The 18371-nt window shown below is 52.5% G+C and overlaps 2 protein-coding genes across 4 annotated transcripts in view; both read right to left on the reverse strand.

Annotated features, from left to right (window-relative positions):
• Positions 1-3770, reverse strand: part of Abca7 (ATP binding cassette subfamily A member 7) — a 17652-nt gene extending 13882 nt beyond the window's left edge. For all 3 annotated transcript variants that reach the window (XM_005359088.2, XM_026785216.1, XM_026785215.1), the window contains exons 1-9: positions 3702-3770; positions 2746-2818; positions 2567-2660; positions 1956-2097; positions 1760-1872; positions 1594-1667; positions 1239-1319; positions 574-784; positions 341-480 (exon numbers count right to left, since the gene is read on the reverse strand). In XM_005359088.2, coding sequence (XP_005359145.1) covers positions 341-480; positions 574-784; positions 1239-1319; positions 1594-1667; positions 1760-1872; positions 1956-2097; positions 2567-2660; positions 2746-2811 — 921 coding nt within the window. In that variant the 5' untranslated portion in view covers positions 2812-2818; positions 3702-3770. The remainder of the gene's footprint in view (positions 1-340; positions 481-573; positions 785-1238; positions 1320-1593; positions 1668-1759; positions 1873-1955; positions 2098-2566; positions 2661-2745; positions 2819-3701) is intronic.
• A 1201-nt stretch (positions 3771-4971) lies between these two features.
• Positions 4972-11523, reverse strand: Cnn2 (calponin 2). The gene is made up of 7 exons (XM_005359089.2): positions 11421-11523; positions 8982-9103; positions 7943-8009; positions 7719-7856; positions 7268-7384; positions 6852-6998; positions 4972-5672 (listed from the first exon to the last, which is right to left on the reverse strand). The coding sequence occupies exons 1-7, from the start codon at positions 11481-11483 to the stop codon at positions 5406-5408; spliced, it is 921 nt and encodes a 306-aa protein (XP_005359146.1). The 5' UTR covers positions 11484-11523; the 3' UTR covers positions 4972-5405.
• Positions 11524-18371: the final 6848 nt, after the last annotated feature.

An 18371-nucleotide genomic window follows, 5' to 3' on the forward strand; every position in this document is an offset into this window, starting at 1 on the left:
CCCAGCCCCTCACTGGGTGATTCTAGGCGGGGCTCCACCATGACCACGCCCCAGTCCCCTCACTGGGGATTCTAGGCGGGGCTCCACCCTGACCACGACCCAGCCCCTCACTGGGGATTCTAGGGGGCTCCACCTGGACCACACCCCAGACCCCTCACTGGGGATTCTAGGCGGGGCTCCACCCGGACCACAGCCCCAGACCCCTCACTGGGGAATTCTAGATGGGGCTCCACCGTGACCACGCCCCCAGCGCTACATCTAAGACTTATTCACTGTTACTGGCCACCTGACTACAGGTACTGTGTAGATCCGCTGTCCCCCAGTGGCTCCTATGTCTCACCTGGGTCATAAGCTTACGGGTAAAGTTTGTGTCAGGGGCAAAGAGGATTTTCCCGAGGATCAATGGCTTCAGGCGCCTCCAGAGCAGCCGCGACACAGGATGGTCATCCAGAGTCCCCACGAACTTGGAGCAGGCAGGGCCTGGTATTGGGGGGGGGGTAACATGAGGTCCCACTGCATCCCTCTACCCTCCATCCGGCCCATGCAGAACCCAACTCCGCTGTAGTGACTCACTGAGGCTGATGTCAGGCTGGGCAGAGGCCAGCTCTGGACCCATGAACTCGTTGAGCTGGCTGGCGTCATACCAATTGAGGGAGAGGCCCCCTGGGCTGCTGGGCCCCTTGGTACTGCAGAAGACCTCTGAAACCAGCTCCAGCGAACCAGCTGACCCTCGGGGCCTCTGCAGCAAAGCTCGGAGTTCCAGCAGGCTGGGCAGCACCAGGAGCTAGAGAAAGGTCACCAGGTGGTGCTGGACATCTCCTGCAGAATGTCCCAACCCCCCTTTTTGTTTATTTATTTTATTTTATTGAAACATAGTCTCATGTAGCTGGCAAGCCTCATGCCATTTATCCTCTGTGTCCTGAGTGCTGGAATGACAGGAGCATTATGGGGCGCTAGGGGTAGAATCCAGGATTCCGTGCACGCTGGGCAAATGCTCTACCAAGAGTTACAAGCACTCAAACAATATTGCTGCCCTTCTGTCTATTCGTTTGTTACTCTGTAGCCCAGGCTAGCCTCAAGCTCACAGTTGCCCCGCCCAGTCTCTGGAGTGCAGAGGCGACTGCAATGTATCACCACACACAGCTTTTCCCACCTTGGAGTCTGAAGCAGGGCAGGGACCCAGTCAGGTGCCCCTTTAGGCTTCCTGGCCAGGGTGGAGACTGGCTGGGGCCTCTCACCTCCTGCATAAGCTCCCCGGTGGCATTCAAGAACTCCCTCATGGAATCCCGGGTTTCACCCAGCACAGGTCCCAGGGACGCCTGTAGGCAAGAGAGCAAAGTGGCGGAGACCTGGGTGGACAGCTGATTGGTCCTCAGGCCTCCTGATCCTCCGGCATCCACCTCCTGAGTGCTGAGATGCCAGAGGAGTTGGGATGGTATTCATGGCTTCTTTAGTGCTGGGCGGGTGAGCGCTCCACTCCCCCCACTGAGCCCCAGTCTCAGCTTCCCCATTAACACCCCTTTTACAAATGAGGTGCGGGAGGGTGGAAGGGGCTCATTACAGGAGTCCCTCACCATGCCAACCCCTCCTCACCCCTTGCAGGATCTTTTTGAGCTCAGCGTTCACTAATGCTTGCTTGTTTGGTAGGTTACTCTCTGGTGGCCAGGCTGAGGGGAAGGGTGCCAATGTTAGGCAAGCTCAGCTTGCGGTGCTCCCTCCCCTACCCCCTACCCCATCCTCCATCTTCATCTTCCTCTACCTCCACCTCCCATGGCTCTGAGCAGGGGCATCAGTTTCCCCAGGGCAGCCAGCATCTCCCGAATGCTGCGGCCCCCCAGCACTGCATGAGCATCGGTAAGGAGCCTTGAGACCCTGGGGGCAGACAGGGGACGGGAGCTGGGGCTCGAGTCTGAACCCCACTCATGAGCCAGCCCCCGCCCGCCCACTTTACCCACAGGGAATCCTTAAAGTTGCTCAGGACCCCCGGCTTCTCGCCAGGCGTTGGCTGCTGGAAACAGGAGTTGTTCACGTTGCAGATAAGGCCCTGCAGCCAGGGCAGGGTGCCCGCAGATGGTAGCGGCTTGTTTGGAAAGTGGCCTGGGGGAAGAGGCACCAGCTTGGAGTCACCCTCCCTCGTAGAGGACCACCCAGTTCAACCCCAGCTCGAGGCTTGGCAGGAGAGGTCTGTCCTCCCATGACAAACAGTGGGCCTCTTTATTCTTTCTGTCTTTCTTTCTGTCTTTCTTTCTGCCTTCCTTCCTTCCCTCCTTTCTTTTTTTAAAATTTATTTATTATGTATATAGTGTTCTGGGCACCAGATCTCATTATAGATGGGTGTGAGCCATCATGTAGTTGCTGGGAATTGAACTCAGGACCTCCAGAACAGCAGTCTCTTAACCTCTGAGCATCTCTCCAGCCCTCTTTCTTTCTTCCTTTTTTCTCGACAGGGTTTCTCTGTGTCCCCTAGGCTGGGCTCGAACTCACAGAGCTCCGCCTGCCTCTGCCTCCCGAGTGCTGGGATTAAAGGTGTGCGCCACCACCGCCCGGCACACACAGTGGGTCTTACATTCGTGGTGCTCCAGTGGGGGGTGGGAGTGGCGGACGGCCACCAGGATGAAGAAGAGGAAGAGAGGCCACAGTAGCTCCACCAGTAGCTGGATCTGGGGTGGAAATGTGTAGAGATTCTGTGGGACCGTGATGAACAGACAGCTGCCATTGCCCCGCACCTGCACATCTCGGCCTTACCGGTTGTCTCCTTCGATACGTGTAATTTTTCCACAGGAGGAGCATCAGCTGTGTGCAGAAGGCCATGACGACTCTGGACGAAGAACAGAGCAGAAAGGAGCGCAAAACAGGCTAAGGGGGAGCTGTGTGGCTCAAGGCAATGCCTGACGGTCTCTAGTCTTCATCCTTCAATCCACCAGTCATCTGCCCTTCGCACTGAGCTGCAGGAATCTCCCGTTAAGAGAGCCCCGCAAACATCCAGGGATGACCAATGGGAGCGCGGCCCGCAGCCTTCCTCGTAGCTCATTGGCTGGAAGCGCTATCGCTCTGGACAGGATGAAGGCTGGGGTCTGGAAGACCCTGTTCGCGTTCTTAGGGGGCGGAGCTTGGACTTAAGACCTCCGATTCTGACCTCCACCCTCAGCCTCATTCAGGACCGGAGTCTCGGTTCCCACGGCCCCCAGCGACCCTCGGTGAGACCCGCAGCCTCTGTCTCCAGTGCAGACCGAGTGGCTCACGTCCACCTGGCCCTCCATGTTACAGAAATGGAAACTGAGGCTCAAAAAGGGGCAGAGTCACGCTCCCAAGGAAACCGGAGATGAGCGAGGGCCGGGCCCCCAAGTGTCAAAAGGTTGGAGCAGACGACCTGACCTACTTCATGATTCAGACAGGGAAACTGAGGCTGACAGAGAAGGCGGTGACAAATGTTTAAACATCTACGTAGGAACTGGCGGCTTCCACTGGGGATCTGGGAATCTGGGAGGACCGGAATCATTTGGAAAGCGGGGCGCTGCAGGCCAAGGTCCCTCTAGGTGACCAGATGCCCGCTGTGAGAAAGCGATCGGTTTTCCCACACCCACACTCGCGGGAAGGGGAAGAAAGGGCGAGGTTTCAGGGAACGTGGCTCCGCCCACCCTAACCCCACAACACCCAATTCGCCAGACCCCCACCTTCCACCCTCTTGGGGTTCTTCTCACCGTTCTGAGGCCCCCAAACTCTTCTCGGCAGCGGCAAGGGTGCGCGGCCCCTTTAAGAGGAGCCCCCACCTCAACTGTGGGCGACGCCCTTCACAACCTGGCGCCCCGGGCTGCAGCAGCCCCGCCCCCAGGCGCTACTATTGGACAGTGCATTTGCCACTCGCACGCCTTTGCCAATGAAGGAGGCGGGACTTCGGCCCGGGTGCGCGGAGCCGGGTTTCTTAAAGAGACCGTAGGCTTCTGCCTGCGTCACGTTGGTTTCACAGGGACGCAAACACGTAGAGGACCCCCAAGAGTTCAGACCTCAAAAAGGCCGCTGGCTCCTACAGGGGAATCCTGTCTCCTCTCCCCAAGGACTCTTTCCTACATTTTTTTTTTTAAATTATGGATACAGTGTTCTGTCTGTGTGTATCCCTATGGGCCAGAAGAGGGTGCTGGATCTCATTACAGATGGTTGTGAGCCATGATGTGGTTACTGGGAATTGAACTCAGGACCTCTGGTAGAGCAGCCAGTGCCCTTAACCTCTGAGCCATCTCTCCAGCTCCCAAGAACTCTTTCTTAAATATTTATTTGAGACTGGCTCATTGCTTGGTAGCCCTGACAGGCCTGGAAATCACTATAGACCAGGCTGGCCTTGATCTCAGAGGAAGAGGTTTCCTCTGTGCTGGCGACCTTTATTTTTAATTTGTTTATTGGGGTAGGACGTATGCGTGCCTGGCACATCTGTGGAGGCCAAAGGACAACTTCCTGGAGTCTGTTCTTGCCTTCCATCCTGTGGGGCCAACCAAGGGCTGCAAGTGCCTCTCACCTCAATGCAGCTCCCAGCCACTAGCCTGGCTTTAGAGCCGTGGTTTTGAGGAGGTATATGAGTTCAAAGGGAGCTGGTGAAGGGCACAGCCTCTTCTTCCACCTTGGCCCTAACCTTAAATCATTTATTCACCTGAGTCTCAGTTTCTCCTCCTTACCCCTAACTTTTGTGCATGGCCGGCCCCTGCTTCTAAACCGCCCCCCTCGGTCATCACCAACTTCAGGAATACCCTTTACTCTTAGAAATGGAGGTTTTTATTGGTTTTGGTCCACACAAGGTATTTCACATTATCTGGAAGCAGAGAGGCCCCTGTGGGTCGGGTGCAGCACTCTGGACGCCAGGGTGGAGTCCAGCACAGATAATCAGCCCAGGGCAGGAGGAGCGGGAGCGGGGAGGTGGAAACCCAGACGAACCTGGGCAAATGCAGTCCCTCAGAATGCCTGCAGTATTTAGGGCCCAGGTGCACCCCCATACCTTTAGGGGGAACAAACAAAACACAAAACCCCTTATTTCCTTTCATTGAAACTGCCTGCAATTTCCATGGGATCACACACCACAAACTGAAGAGATGAAGAAACCCGAAACTCTTCCAGAGCCTTCTGAGAAGATCTATAGCTGGCTACTCTATCAAGTGCCCCCATGTTGCTAACTGGGTGGGTGGGTGGGTCAGTCCTGGGAAGGAAGCAAGGCATGACAGGTGAGAAGGGCACAGCTAATGCAGACCTCTCCTCCCAGCCCTCAGGAAGCTGAGGCAGGAGGATTGCAGTGAGTTCCAGGCCAGAGAGGGCCACAAAGTGAGGCCCAGTTTCAAAAAACAAAACAACACAATGAAAACACATAAAACAAAGAAAACCCCACACAGGGGTGCTGACGTGGGGAGCCAGCACCCTTGGGTTCAGTAGCCCGCCTCCTCCTGGCAGTATGCCAGGTACTCAGGGCCCTCACCATGGCCGTCACCCCCGACGGGTGCCCCATCAGCCGCTGGGCCCTGTGGGCAATACTTGGGGTCATATATCTGCCGCCCCAGCCCAAAGACCTGGCCGCTCTGGTTGGCGCCCTGCGTGTACCCCATCTGCAGAGACATGGAGGAGTTGTCACACTTGTCGGTGCCCAGCTTGGTGTCATAGATGTGCCTCCGGGTCCCTGGAGCCGTCATGCCCACCTGGAGATAGGAGAGAGGAGCTCAGAAAGGGGAGCCCCTAATTCCCTCAGTATACCACCAGTTCCCTACAAGATCCCCAAAGCTTAGCTAAAACCTTTCATTTTTATTATTTATTTATTTATTTATTGTTTTTTTGAGACAGGGTTTCTCTGTGTAGCAGTCCTGACTGTTCTGGAACTAGCTCTGTAGACTAGGCTGGCCCCAAACTCACTATGTAGCCAAAGATGACCTTGAACTCCTGACCCTTCTGCCTCCACTTTCTGAGTCCTGTGACAACAGGCGAGTGTGACCCTTTGTGCCATGTTGGGGACAGAAGCCAAAGTCTCACGCATGCTAGCAGAATGTTATGCACACTGAGCCTTACTCTGGCCCCTGAAACCCTGGCAAAAAAAAGGCTGAGACAGGAGGATTGCTGAGAGCTCAAGACTATGGGCCTACATAGTCAGGCCCTATCTCAAACCCAACCCTCTGCACAAAAATAAAATAAATCAGAATTTTTTCTTTTTCTTTTTTTTTTTTAAAGATTTTATTTATTATGTAAGGCTGCAGGCCACAAGAGGGCACCAGATCTCATTGTAGATGGTTGTGAGCCACCATGTGGTTGCTGGGAATTGAACTCAGGACCTCTGGAAGAACAGTCAGCATCCTTAACCTCTGAGCCATCTCTCCAGCCCTAAATCAGACTTTTGACCACCTGTAAGCACCAGCACCCCACTTTCTCCTTGTCCCCCCCACATGGAACAGAGACTTCCCCAAAACCTCAGGGACACAGGCAACAGCTTAGATGGGGGTGGACACTTGGGGGAAACTGAGGCACAGAGTAGGGTTGTCATGACCAAAAGTGATGTGGGAGGTCCTTCTGTCTATGTGTTGCTTTTATTGGTTAATGAATAAAGAAACTAATTTGGTCTATAGCAAGACAGAACTTAGCTAGGCAGGGAAAACTAAACTGAATGCTGGGAGAAAGAAGGCGGAGTCAAAAAGAAGCTATAGAGCCAAAACTTTGCCAGTAAGTCACAGCCACATGGTGATACACAGATTAATAGAGATGGGTTAGTTTAGGTGTTTATTTTTGGTCTGAGCAGTCAGGAACAAACGACCGGCCTCCAACAACATGAAAGCATACACAGGGAGAAAGACACAGAGTAGAGGCTACCCCGAGGCAGGGGACAAACCTACCTGACTGGCACACTTATTGGTGCCCATCTGGAGGCTGATGGTGCAATGATCCATGGGAGGCAGGATGTGGTTCTTGGGGTCATAGAGGTGTCGCCGGGTACCATAGGCCGTCATGCCAGACTGGCTGGCACATTTGTTGGTGCCCATCTGCAGGGGAAATGTGGGGGTGAGGGTGTGGACGCCAGCCTTCTCAGCCTTCCTGAGGCTGCAACCCTCAGTACGGTTCTTCATGTCGTGGGGACCAAGCCCATCACAAAATTATTTTTGTTGCTACTTCATAACTGTGGTTTTGCTACTGTTAGGAATCATAATGTGAATATCTCATATGCCATCCCTGTGAAGGGCTCTTTCAGGCCCACAAGGGTCGTGACCCACAAGTTGACCTTTGGCCTAGACCCATCTGAGGTGGTGCCTACCTGCAGCCCAATGACACACTGGCCGGCCTTCATGGTGGCATCATCAAAGTTCCTCTCCTGTTTCTCCGAGTATTTGACCCCGATGTCCACACCACTCTGCAGCCCCTTGGTCTTGGCCTGGGTGGGGGTGAAGGGAGCCGGGGACCCTCAATCCAGGTCAGTGGATATAACGCCCCAGAAATACTTCCAACACTATCCCCACACGCGGCTGACCCCACCCTTCTGAGCTGTCTGTCCGAGCCCCACACAGGGACTCCTCCTTGCTCTCACACGCCCACATCTCTTCATGTGCTGTTCCCCCAACCTAACCACTGCTATACCAATCTTTCCGATTTCTCTCTCCTCCCCACCTCCCACATCAGACAGTGACTCTTAGGAGGACTGGCCTGTGTTTGTCTGGTTCACTTTGCTGTGTGATTCGGGCTGCCCACCAACCCTCTCTGGACCTTACCTTTCCTGCCAGCGCAAGCAGAGACACTTGCACCTGCGTCATGTTCCCGCTCTCAAACAGGTCATTGGCCTCAAACAGGTCCACAGGATTCATGCCATAGCCAACCATGGCCTTGATGAAGTTGGAAAGGTTTTCTAGCTGGGAGGAGGCAGGGAAGGGCGGTGAGCCCTGCGGTACACGTGGGCAGGGCTGGGTATCCCACTGTCTACTTGCCAGCTCCTCACCTGGTGCCAGTTCTGCATAGAGCGGTTGATCTTGGGGACGGAGCCTGGCTGGAGGTTGTTCATGAGTCTGGGAAGAAATGACCCAGGATCCCCCATTGGCATTCTGACCTCAGCACACTCACACTTTCCCAGCCTCAGTTTCCCTTAGCCGCCAACAATGGACGCTAGGAATATAATCTTGAACCATGGGGTTTGGGGGGAATCTAAGAATTTTGACTATAGTTTCTTTTCACATGTACAACTGTGGAATATACGAACGACAGATGTATGCAAGATGTATGCAAGATGAAGAAACTTCCAGAAGCGTTATCCGCTGAAGGGGAAAGAGAAGGCCTAGGGTAGGACTGCTCACAGCGGGAAGTTTGTAGGGAACGCAATAGTACAAGGAAACAACAGACAGGGACAGAGAAATACATTTGGAGACTACAATACTGCAGAAAAAGACAAGGGGCCAGACAGAGGGCTCAGAGGTCAGGGTGATTGCCACTGTTCCAGGCCCTAGGTTCAGTTCCCAGCACCCATGTCAGGTGACTCATAGCCAGCTCCAGGGATCAAAGCGCCCTCTCCTGGACTCTGAGGTAAGTGCACTCATGTACATCATATAAGCACAGGGGTACACAGGCCCAGTCACTCTCACCACGTGTGTACACCCACGCGCGCGCACTCACACACACACACAAACTCAGAAGTAAAAGTGAAGCAAACCCAAAATAAAATAAAATAAAATCAGATCAAAAGCTGGGCGGTGGTGGCGCACACCTTTAATCCCAGCACTTAAGAGGCAGATGCAGGCGGAGCTCAAGTCCAGCCTGGACTACAGAGTGAGTTCCAGGACAGACTCCAAAACTACCAAGAAACCCTGTCCCCCAAAACAAAAACAATAAACAAACAAATAAATAAAGACAAGAAATAAGCCAAGAGAATAAAAAAACCAAAAGAGAGACTATGCGATAAGACAAGAAAAAGAAAAAAAAACAACTAGAAATGCACAAGCCGTGCAGCAGGGGGCGCTGATGTCTGTACAGATGTGTGCACTCACGTGCACAAGATAACCCCGTCTTTCAGGCCCTTCTGGAAGTCGGGGCCAATGGAGAGGCCCGTGAGTCCTTCAATCCAGCTGCGGAGCTCTGCTTCCTTCTGGGGGTCATATTTGGACAGGAGCTGAGAAGCAAGGAGCACAGAGATTAGCTGGGGCATGGACACACTCTGCAAAACTCTCAGACAGTAGAAGAAGGGACAGAGGATCTCACGTAGCCCAGGCTGGACTTAGATGACCCTGAACCAATCCTCCTGCCTCCACCTCCCCAGACCTGGGATGACACTTGTGTGCAACTGGGAAGTGCTTGGGATAAAACCTAAGCCAGCACTCTACCCACAAAGCTACACCAGCAGCCAGATCCCTGCTTCCGCTGCTGACTTCATCTACTCTGAGCACTTCCTATCTGCCCGGGGCTTTGTCCTGTGACTTGAGGACAGCGACCAGAAGGTTCTCCACTGACATCATAGTGGCCTGTTATTTTTCATGGCTGAGCAATATTCCAGTCAGTAGGCAACCCCAGGAAGACTGTCTCCGCATGACTGGGTTGAAAAAACAAAAACCCTGAGATTTCCCCCAGACACACCCACTTCCCCCAGGCTCACACCTGCCTGCCCCTGAGCATCCCAGGCCTGGACAGGCAGGGGTCCAGCCAGGAGCCTGCCTGCCCACCTCACGGGAGGAATAGGTTTCCAGTGCACTAGAAGGACCCTAGAGAACTGCCTGCGGGCCTGGCTCCTGCCACGTGGAGGACCACAGCAGGTTCTAGGCTCCCAGGGTCTCAGTTCTCCATTTTTTATTTTTTGTTTGTTTTGTTGAGATGCGATTTTCTCTGTGTAGCCCAGGTTGTCCTAGAACTCGCTTTGTATACTAGGCTGGCCTCAAACTCAGAGACCTGCCTGCTTCTGCTTCCAGAGCGCTGGGATTAAAGGCATGTGCCACCTCAAACTCACAGAGATCCCCCTGCCTCTGCCTCTCAAATGCTGGGATTAAAGGCATGCGCCACCACCCACAGGGCTCCCCTTCCCCATTGCCTTTATAAACTCTTTGAAGTGGGATTAGCCGCTCACAGGGGAAAAAAAAGGCAGGGGGGGGGGCAGGGGCGAGGAGCAGCTGATCCCACCTGCAGGAGTGGCCCAGTCCTGCAGGAATGAGCAGGGGCTGGGCCTGGATGCCAGGCATGCCAGGTCCAGCTGGGCCACGTCCCTAGAGGCTCTGAGAACCAAGGAAGGGGGCAGAGTCCCAGTCCCAAGCGCTGTGGCCACCTCCCTCCCCGGCAGCACATTCCAGCCCGCCGGCCACAAACTACCAGGAATGCAGTGGCCTCCCGGTCTAAATCAGGACCAGCTGTTCCCGAGTGGCCAGGACCCTCAGCCGGACTGAACAAAGCCCTGCGGGATCCGAGGGCGGTCAGGGGGGTAAACTGAGACACATGGGCCAGGCACAATGGTCTCTGGGGCTCCCCTCCCAGTGAAAGATGCGACCCTTTGTGACCCAGCAGGCTGGTTGGGGCCATTCCTTGTCCCAGCTCCAGTCTGCCAGAGATGGAAGGGATCTCCGACCTCAGTCCTACATAGCGGGTCCCCTGTCCCCCTCGCCCCACCCGGCTCCAAACTTCCATCCTCAATCTCTCTCTGTCTCACTTCCTCTGTCCCAGGGAGGTGTCCAGCTCCCTGCTCCCCGCAGGAATCTGTCAGGGCCCTGGGACCCGCAGCCCGGGGTAGGAACTGAGATGGCTTGCCCCGGTGGCAGGCGCGCCGGGCTGGTGGCTTCAGCGTGCCCAGGCGGGTGGCCCGGCTTTGCAGACTGTGAAACCCGCCTTCTCAGGTGCCAGGCGGGTGTGTGTGGGAGCGGTTCTACCCGGAAGGCGCGCTCAGCGTCCCGTCCGTCCCCCCATTCATCACATCGGGACCCCTAGCTGTGTGTCCCCTCGAACTGGTGACTTCGATGTCCCGCTGTGCCCGAGACACCCCACCCTGTGAGCCCTCTCCCAGGTGTGCGCCGGGAGCCCCAGGAGGGGAGAGGGAGCCACACCCTGTTAAGAAGGCCCCGGTCCCGCCCCCTTCCCATCCCCAACTTAAAAGGCTCGAAGGGGGGCGGGGGGGGAGAGGTAAGTGTTGGCAGGTGCTGAAGCCGGGGTCGCGGGGGTCGTGGGGGTCGCTCCTCCCAGACTCCCGCCCGCTCGCCCTCTCCGGGGTCTTGCTTACATCCTTCCATTTCTCTCGGGACGCGGGAGACCCCCGGGGCGAGGTTGCGGGATGACCAGGGGCGGGGCTGCAGGAACACCCCGCGTGCAGAGAAGTGGGGTGCCCCTCCCAGACCCCGCAGCCCCCCGGTTTACCCGAGCGCCCCCTGCCCTCGGGGGTCGGAGCAAAGCCACCCCGCTCGCGTCGGTGCGCTCCAGGCTGCGGCCCGAGGCGGGCTGCGTCCGCGCCCACTCACCCGGTTCCTGACCTCGGCCGAGAGCCCGTAGGACGGGCCCTTGTTGAACTGCGTGGAGCTCATGGCGGGACCGACGGACCCGGCGCGGGACGGGCGGACCTAGGGACCGGCTGCGGGCAGACGGTCCGGGACAGGGCTGACGCCGCCCCCGCCGCCCATTGGCTGGCGGAGCAAATGTCCTTATAAGGCGTGGAAGCGCCGAATTCCTGTAGCCGCCACTTCCTGAGCCCCCCTCGGCCGCCGGGGACCCCCTCCCGACGGAGCCACCCAGCATCCCCGCCGGGCGGGAGGGCGGGAGGGCCCCCCCCCCGCTCCCTCTGGAGTTACGGGAAACTGAGGCAGCGAGGGGTGTGGGCTTCCTACCTAGTCCCCACCCCCATACCATAGTGAGAAGACCCCAAATCCTAAAGTCTGGAATGAGAGCCCCTCTCTGCCACTACAGGCTCTTACCAGCTTGTATTCCCCCCGAATGTCTCATAGTGAAGGGATGTAGACAGAAATCAGGGCAGGCTAATTCAGAGGAGGCCATGGGAGCTAGGGCATTGACGGATGAGTAGGAGTTTCTCAGTCCAAAATGAAAGGACCTTCTGGTAGAATAAAGAATGCAGCCGGGCGTTGGTGGCGCACACCTTTAATCCCAGCACTCGGGAGGCAGAGGCAGGCGGATCTCTGTGAGTTCGAGACCAGCCTGGTCTACAGAGCTAGTTCCGGGACAGGCTCCAAAACCACAGAGAAACCCTGTCTCAAACCCCCCCCCCCAAAAAAAAAAGAATGCAAAAATATGACCGTACAATGAGGACTACTGAGAACTCAAGAACAATGGCAATGGTTTTTTGATCCTACTGCACGTACTGGCTTTGTGGGAGCCTAGGCAGTTTGGATACTCACCTTACTAGACCTGGATGGAGGTGGGTGGTCCTTGGACATTGCTCTTTGGGCTGACGAGGGAGGGGGACTTGATTGGGGGAGGGGGAGGGAAATGGGAGGCGGTGGCGGGGAAGAGACAGAAATATTAAATAAATAAATAATAAATAAATAAATGCAAAAATATTAAGAGTAGGTGAAAACTAAGAGACCGAGGCGTTCGTTAGGGAGGGATTGCGGGAAGAGCCTGTGAGTTGAGACTGAGGGTTGCTGGTCCTCTTGTGAGGGTGTAAGGGCATAGGTCATGTGATGGCCTGGGGACAGGGTTGGTATACAGTGGACTTTCAGTAAGTGCTTGAGCTCACGTGAGTCAGTGAATGAAGTCAGGTGTGGTGGTGCCTGCCGGTCCGCCTGGGAGACGGGGCTCCAGCTTCAGGAGTTGGAGGTCATTGTTGTCTAAACAGAGAGTTCCAGACCAACCTGGGCTACATGAGGCCCCGCCTCGAAACAAATGGGACTGTCCCTTCCGGAGGGACCCCAGAATGCACACAGACAGACCCAGGACTAGACTTCCTCCCGAAGGTCTCAAAGAACACTCTCTGCAAGCCGTGAGGCATAAAAGCCACATCTGACAAGTGGCTGCCTTCACACCTCTTGCATCCTGCCGCTGTGTGACAAACCCTCCCTCTGGGGGCCTGAGTTTGTGCACTGGATGGAAGCTAGCTCTGAGCCTGGACAGCGCAGGTTGCTGTGACCAGCCAGGCTCAGCAGGGGACGGGATAGCCTCACCCAGGTCCTCTGTGTAAGCAGCCAATGATCTGACCACCGAACAGACCTCTCTCCTGCCCGCCCTCTGCCCCTTTCCTTCTTCCTACATCTCCAGGGCACTCCACTCACCTCCCACACACACTTAAAATAAGAGATGGCTCAGAGGTTAAGGGCATTGCCTGCTCTTCCAGAGGTTCTGAGTTCAATTCCCAGCAACCACATGGTGGCTCACAACCATCTGTAATGAGCTTTGGTGCCCTCTTCTGGCCTGAGGGCATACACACAGACAGAATATTGTATACATAATAAATAAATATTTACAAATAAATAAATAAATCTTTAAAAAATTCAACAAAACAGGTGTGGTTAGAGAAGATGCCAGGTCACAACCACCTGTGACTCCAGCTCCAGGGGACCTGATGCCCCTTCTGGCCCCTGTGGGTAATGCACTTACAAGGCGCACAGACAAGCAAGCTTGTTTGTTTTGTTTTTTGAGACATGTTTTCTTTGTCCTGGAAATCCCTTTGTAGACCAAGCTGGCTTTAGATTCAAAGGGATCTGCCTGCCTCTGCCTCCTGAGTGCTAGGATTAAAAGTGTGTGCCACCACCACCTGGTGAGCCCATAAAATATTTAATTTTATTGTGTTTTTGTTTGTTGTGTTTTGTTTTTTGAGACAGGGTTTCTCTATGTATCTTTGGAGCCTGTCCTGGAACTAGCTCTTGTAGAACAGGCTGGCCTCGAATTCACAGAGATCCACCTGCTTCTGTCTTCCGAGTGCTGGGATTAAAGGCGTGCACCACCACTGCCTGCCTTTTAAATTGTTTTTAGGCAGGGTCTCACTATGTATTCTTGCTGACCTGGAATGCTGGAATTAAAGGCATTCCAAAATTTTTAATTTTAAAAAAGGAGTAAATCAGGCTGGAGAGATGGCTCAACGGTTAAGAGCATTGCCTGCTCTTCCAAAGGTCCTGAGTTCAATTCCCAGCAACCACATGGTGGCTCACAACCATCTGCCCTCTTCTGGCCTGTAGGTATACAGACAGAATATTGTATATGTAATAAATAAAAATATATATGGAGTAAGTCGCCCCTCAAAATCCCAGCAAAATTCTTCAAAGACCACAAAAGAACAGTACTCAACTTCATTTGAAAAAGCAAAAACCCAGGATAGCCAAAACAATCGTATGCAATAAAAACACCTTCTGGAGGCATCACAAACTCTGACTTCAAACTCTACTACAGAGCTACAGTACTGAAAACAGCCTAGTATTGGCATAAGAACAGACAGGAGGGTCTAGAGAAATGGCTCAGATGTTAAGAGCACTGACAGTTCTTAGAGGTCCTGAGTTCAATTCCCAGCAACCACATGGTGGCTCATGACCATCTGTAACGAGGTCTGGTGCCCTCTTATGGTGAGAAGGCATATATGCAGCCAGAATAATGACCCTAGATCAAAGAATGGATAAGAAAAATGTGGTACATTTACACAGCAGAAAAAAATAAATAACATCTTGAATTTTGCAGGAAAATGGATGGAGCTAGAAAACATCATTTTGGGTGAGGTAACTCAGACACAGAAAGACAATTATCACATGTACTCATTCATAGGTGGTTTTTAAACATAAAACAAAGAAAGCCAGCCTACAAACCACAATCCCAGAGAACTTAGACAACAATGAGGACACTAAAAGAGACTTACATAGATCTAATCTACATGGGAAGTAGAAAGTAGAAAAAGACAAGATCTCCTGAGTAAATTGGGAGCATGGGGACCTTGGGAGAGGATTAAAGGGGGAGGGGAGAGGTAGGGAGGAGAACAGAGAAAAATGTAGAGCTCATTAAATATCAATAAAAAATGAGTAAATCAATCTGGCTTTACCCATTTCTTTCTCTTTCTTTTAAGATTTATTTATTTATTATATATACAGTGTTCTGTGTATATGTCTGCAGGCCAGAAGAGGGCACCAGATCTCATTACAAGTGGTTGTGAGCCACCATGTGGTTGCCGGGAATTGAACTCAGGACCTCTGGAAGAACACACAGTGTTCTTTACCACTGAACCATCTCTCCAGCCCCTCCATTTCTTTTTTATTTAATTTTTTAATTTTATTTTGTAAATTGTTTTCATTGAGCTATATATTTTTTCTGGCTTCCCTCCCCCTAAGTCTAAAAGCCACTTATGAGTGAGTACATATTGTATTTGTCTTTCTGGGTCTGGGTGACTGCTGTGAGACAATGTCTTCTATCCTGTAATGACCTGTCACTTGTATTGCTGTAATAAAACATTGATTGGCCAGTAGCCAGGCAGGAAGTAGAGGTGGGGAAATGAGAACAGGTGACTTCCAGGAAGAGGAAAGGCTGAGTCTGCAGTCGTCACAAAGGAAGCAAGATGAGAAATCCTCGCTGATAAAAGGTACCAAGCCACGTGGCTAACACAGACAAGAACTGTGGGCTAATTTAACATGTAAGAGTTAATACGAAGCCAACCAGTTTATAATTAATGTAGGCCTCTGTGTGTTTTTCTTTGGGACTGAATGGTTGTGGGACCGGGATAGAAACCTCTGTAAACAAGTTACCTCACTAAATATGATGTTTTCTAGCTCCATCCATTTGTCCGCAAATTTTAAGATGTCATTTTTCTTCTGCTGCGTAGTACTCCATTGTGTAAATGTACCACATTTTTCTTATCTATTTTTCAGTAAAGGGGCATTTAGGTTTTTTCCAGGTTCTGGCTATGACAAACAAAGCTGCTATGAACATAGTTGAGCACATGTCCTTGTGGCACGATTGAGCATCCTTTGTATATATACCCAAAAGTGGTATTACTGAGTTTTGAGGAAAGTTGTCTCCTAATTTTCTGAGAAATCGCCACACTGACATCCAAAGGGGTTGTACCAGCTTGCATTTCCATCAGCAATGCAGGAGTGTTCCCTTTTCCCCCACAACCTCTCCAGCATAAGTTGTCATCAGTGTTTTTTATCTTGGCCATTCTTGCAGGTGTAAGATGGAATCTCAGCGTTGTTTTGATTTGCATTTCTCTGATGACTAAGGATGTTGAACATTTCCTTAAGTGTCTTTCAGCCATTTTAGATTCCTCTGTTGAGAGTTCTCTGTTTATGTTTGGACTCCATTTTTTTTATTGGATTATGTGATCTTTTGATGACCAATTTCTTGAGTTCTTTGTATATTTCAGAGATCAGCCCTCTGTCCAATGTGGGATTGGTGAAGATCTTTTCCCATTCTGTAGGCTGTTGTTTGTCTTGTTGACGGTGTCCTTTGCTTTACAGAAGCTTTTCAGTTTCAGGAGGTCCCATTTATTAATTGTTTCTCTCAGTGTCTGTGCTGCTGGGGTTCTATTTAGGAAGTGGTCTCTAGTGTCAATGCATTCAAGTGTACTTCCCACTTCCTCTTCTATAAGGTTAAGTGTAGCTGGCTTTATGCTGAGGTCTTTGATCCATTTGGACTTGAGTTTTGTGCGTGGTGATAGATATGGGTCTATTTTCATTCTTCTACATGTTGATATCCAGTTATAACACCACCATTTGTTAAATATCCTTTCTTTTTTCCATTTGATATGTTTTGCTTCTTTGTCAAAAATCAGGTGTTCTTAGGGGTATGATATCCAAGTCTTCTATTTGGTTCCATTGGTCCTCCTGTCTGCTCTTATGCCAGTACCAGGCTGTTTTCAGTACTGTAGCTCTGTAGTAAAGTTTGAAGTCAGGGATTGTGATGCCTCCAGAAGTTCTTTTATTGTACAAGATGATTTTGGCTATCCTGGACTTTTTGCTTTTCCATATGAAGTTGAGTATGGTTCTTTTGAGGTCTGTGAAGAATTTTTCTGGGATTGCATTGAATCTGTAGATTGCTTTTGATAAGATTGCTATTTTTACTGTTAATCCTTTTTATTCAAGAGCATGGGCGATCTTTCCATTTTCTGGTACCTTCTTCAATTTCTTTCTTCAAAGATTTAACGTTCTTGTCATACAGGTTTGTTTGGTTAGAGTTGCTCCACGGTATGTTATTTGTGGCTATTGTGAAGGGTGATGTTTCTCTGATTTCTTTCTCAGCTCATTTATCATCTGTATAAAGGAAGGCTGGGTTTTTTTAGTTACTCGTTGATCCTGCTACACTACTGAAGTCACCCGGTTCTTAGCAGGGTCTGGATTTGACCTGAAGTGCTGTGTGTATTTTGAAGCTATTGCCACATCTCTGTTCTCATGCAGGAGTAAGACCAGGCACTCCCCTCCTTCTGTCCACCCCTGAGCTGCTCAGACTAACTTCCCGGAGGATGAAATCGTTGGATTAAAAAAAAAAGAAGAAGAAAAGAAAAGAAAAAGAAAGTCAAAGAAGGCGCAACACCTGCTGGAACGTTTGCCACGCTCAGACCCCCGCCACTGCTGTCCAATGACGGACGATGCCAGAAACAAAAACTTGGACACCACAGAACCCAAGGTCCTGGACTTCTGGCAGCTTAACTATGACCGGAGATCTCAAATTCTCAAATTAATGGAATTTAACGATTCCAAGTCTTTAGTCCTGGCACTCGGGAGGCAGAGGCAGGCAGATCTCTGATTTCTAGGCCTACTGAGCTAGTTTCAGGCCAGCCTGGTCTATAGAACACCTCGTCCCTCTCCCTCCCCTCAAACCGAACAAGGCCTGCAGGTTTCCCAGCCGAGGTCAGGGAGCCTGGGTTCAAATCCTCCTTCCCCACCTCACTGGGTATTTATCAGCCCTCCCTGCGCTCCGGGCTCCTTGTCTGAAAAATAGACAGGTTAATGTTTGCGAATTGCTCTCGGCGCGTCTGACGCAGACGTCAGAAATCTTAAGAATTTTGGATCGGTCGGAAGCTGGAGGCCGGGCTGGCCTCGAGCCCCCGCTGTCCGCCGCTCCTGGGCCACAAGGGCAGGCCCCGCACCCCGCACTCATCGCTGCCCCAGCCTTTGAGCGGGTGTCAGGGAGCCCCATGCTAATGACGTCCTCGCCGGACTCCGCCCTAGTGACGGACCACATGCCACGGCCCTATATTAACCTCCACCAATAGGAAGCCGGATGCAAATTACAGATCTGTATCTGTAGCTCCGCCCTCCCGCGGAGGTAGCAGAGCGGCGGGCACCGCGGCCTACAAGTTAGGCGAATGCAAATGAGCTGGGGTCCGGGCCACGCCCCCAGTCCGGCCGCCGCTCACAGGCTCGGCACAGGCGCGACGGGGCGGAGCTCCTCGGAAGTAGCCAGGCTCCGTCCCTGCAGCCCGGCCTCCTGGGGCGGCCGCGGCGATCCCAGCGTGCCCCGCGCACGGCGGCGCTCTGGCCCGGCGCTCT

The sequence above is a fragment of the Microtus ochrogaster genome, linkage group LG1, assembly GCF_000317375.1.
Source record: "Microtus ochrogaster isolate Prairie Vole_2 linkage group LG1, MicOch1.0, whole genome shotgun sequence".
Classification (NCBI taxonomy): Eukaryota; Metazoa; Chordata; class Mammalia; order Rodentia; family Cricetidae; genus Microtus; species Microtus ochrogaster.

What these genes read in the sequence shown, in the direction of transcription:
- Cnn2 (XM_005359089.2), bottom strand. Translation starts at nt 11,483, where the DNA reads ATGAGCTCCACGCAGTTCAACAAGGGCCCGTCCTACGGGCTCTCGGCC. An exon ending in CGGCCGAGGTCAGGAACCGG is followed by an intron (nt 9,104 to 11,420) that starts GTGAGTGGGCGC and finishes CTTGCTTCTCAG; the next exon opens with CTCCTGTCCAAATATGACCC. An exon ending in CTATGCAGAACTGGCACCAG is followed by an intron (nt 7,857 to 7,942) that starts GTGAGGAGCTGG and finishes GCCTCCTCCCAG; the next exon opens with CTAGAAAACCTTTCCAACTT.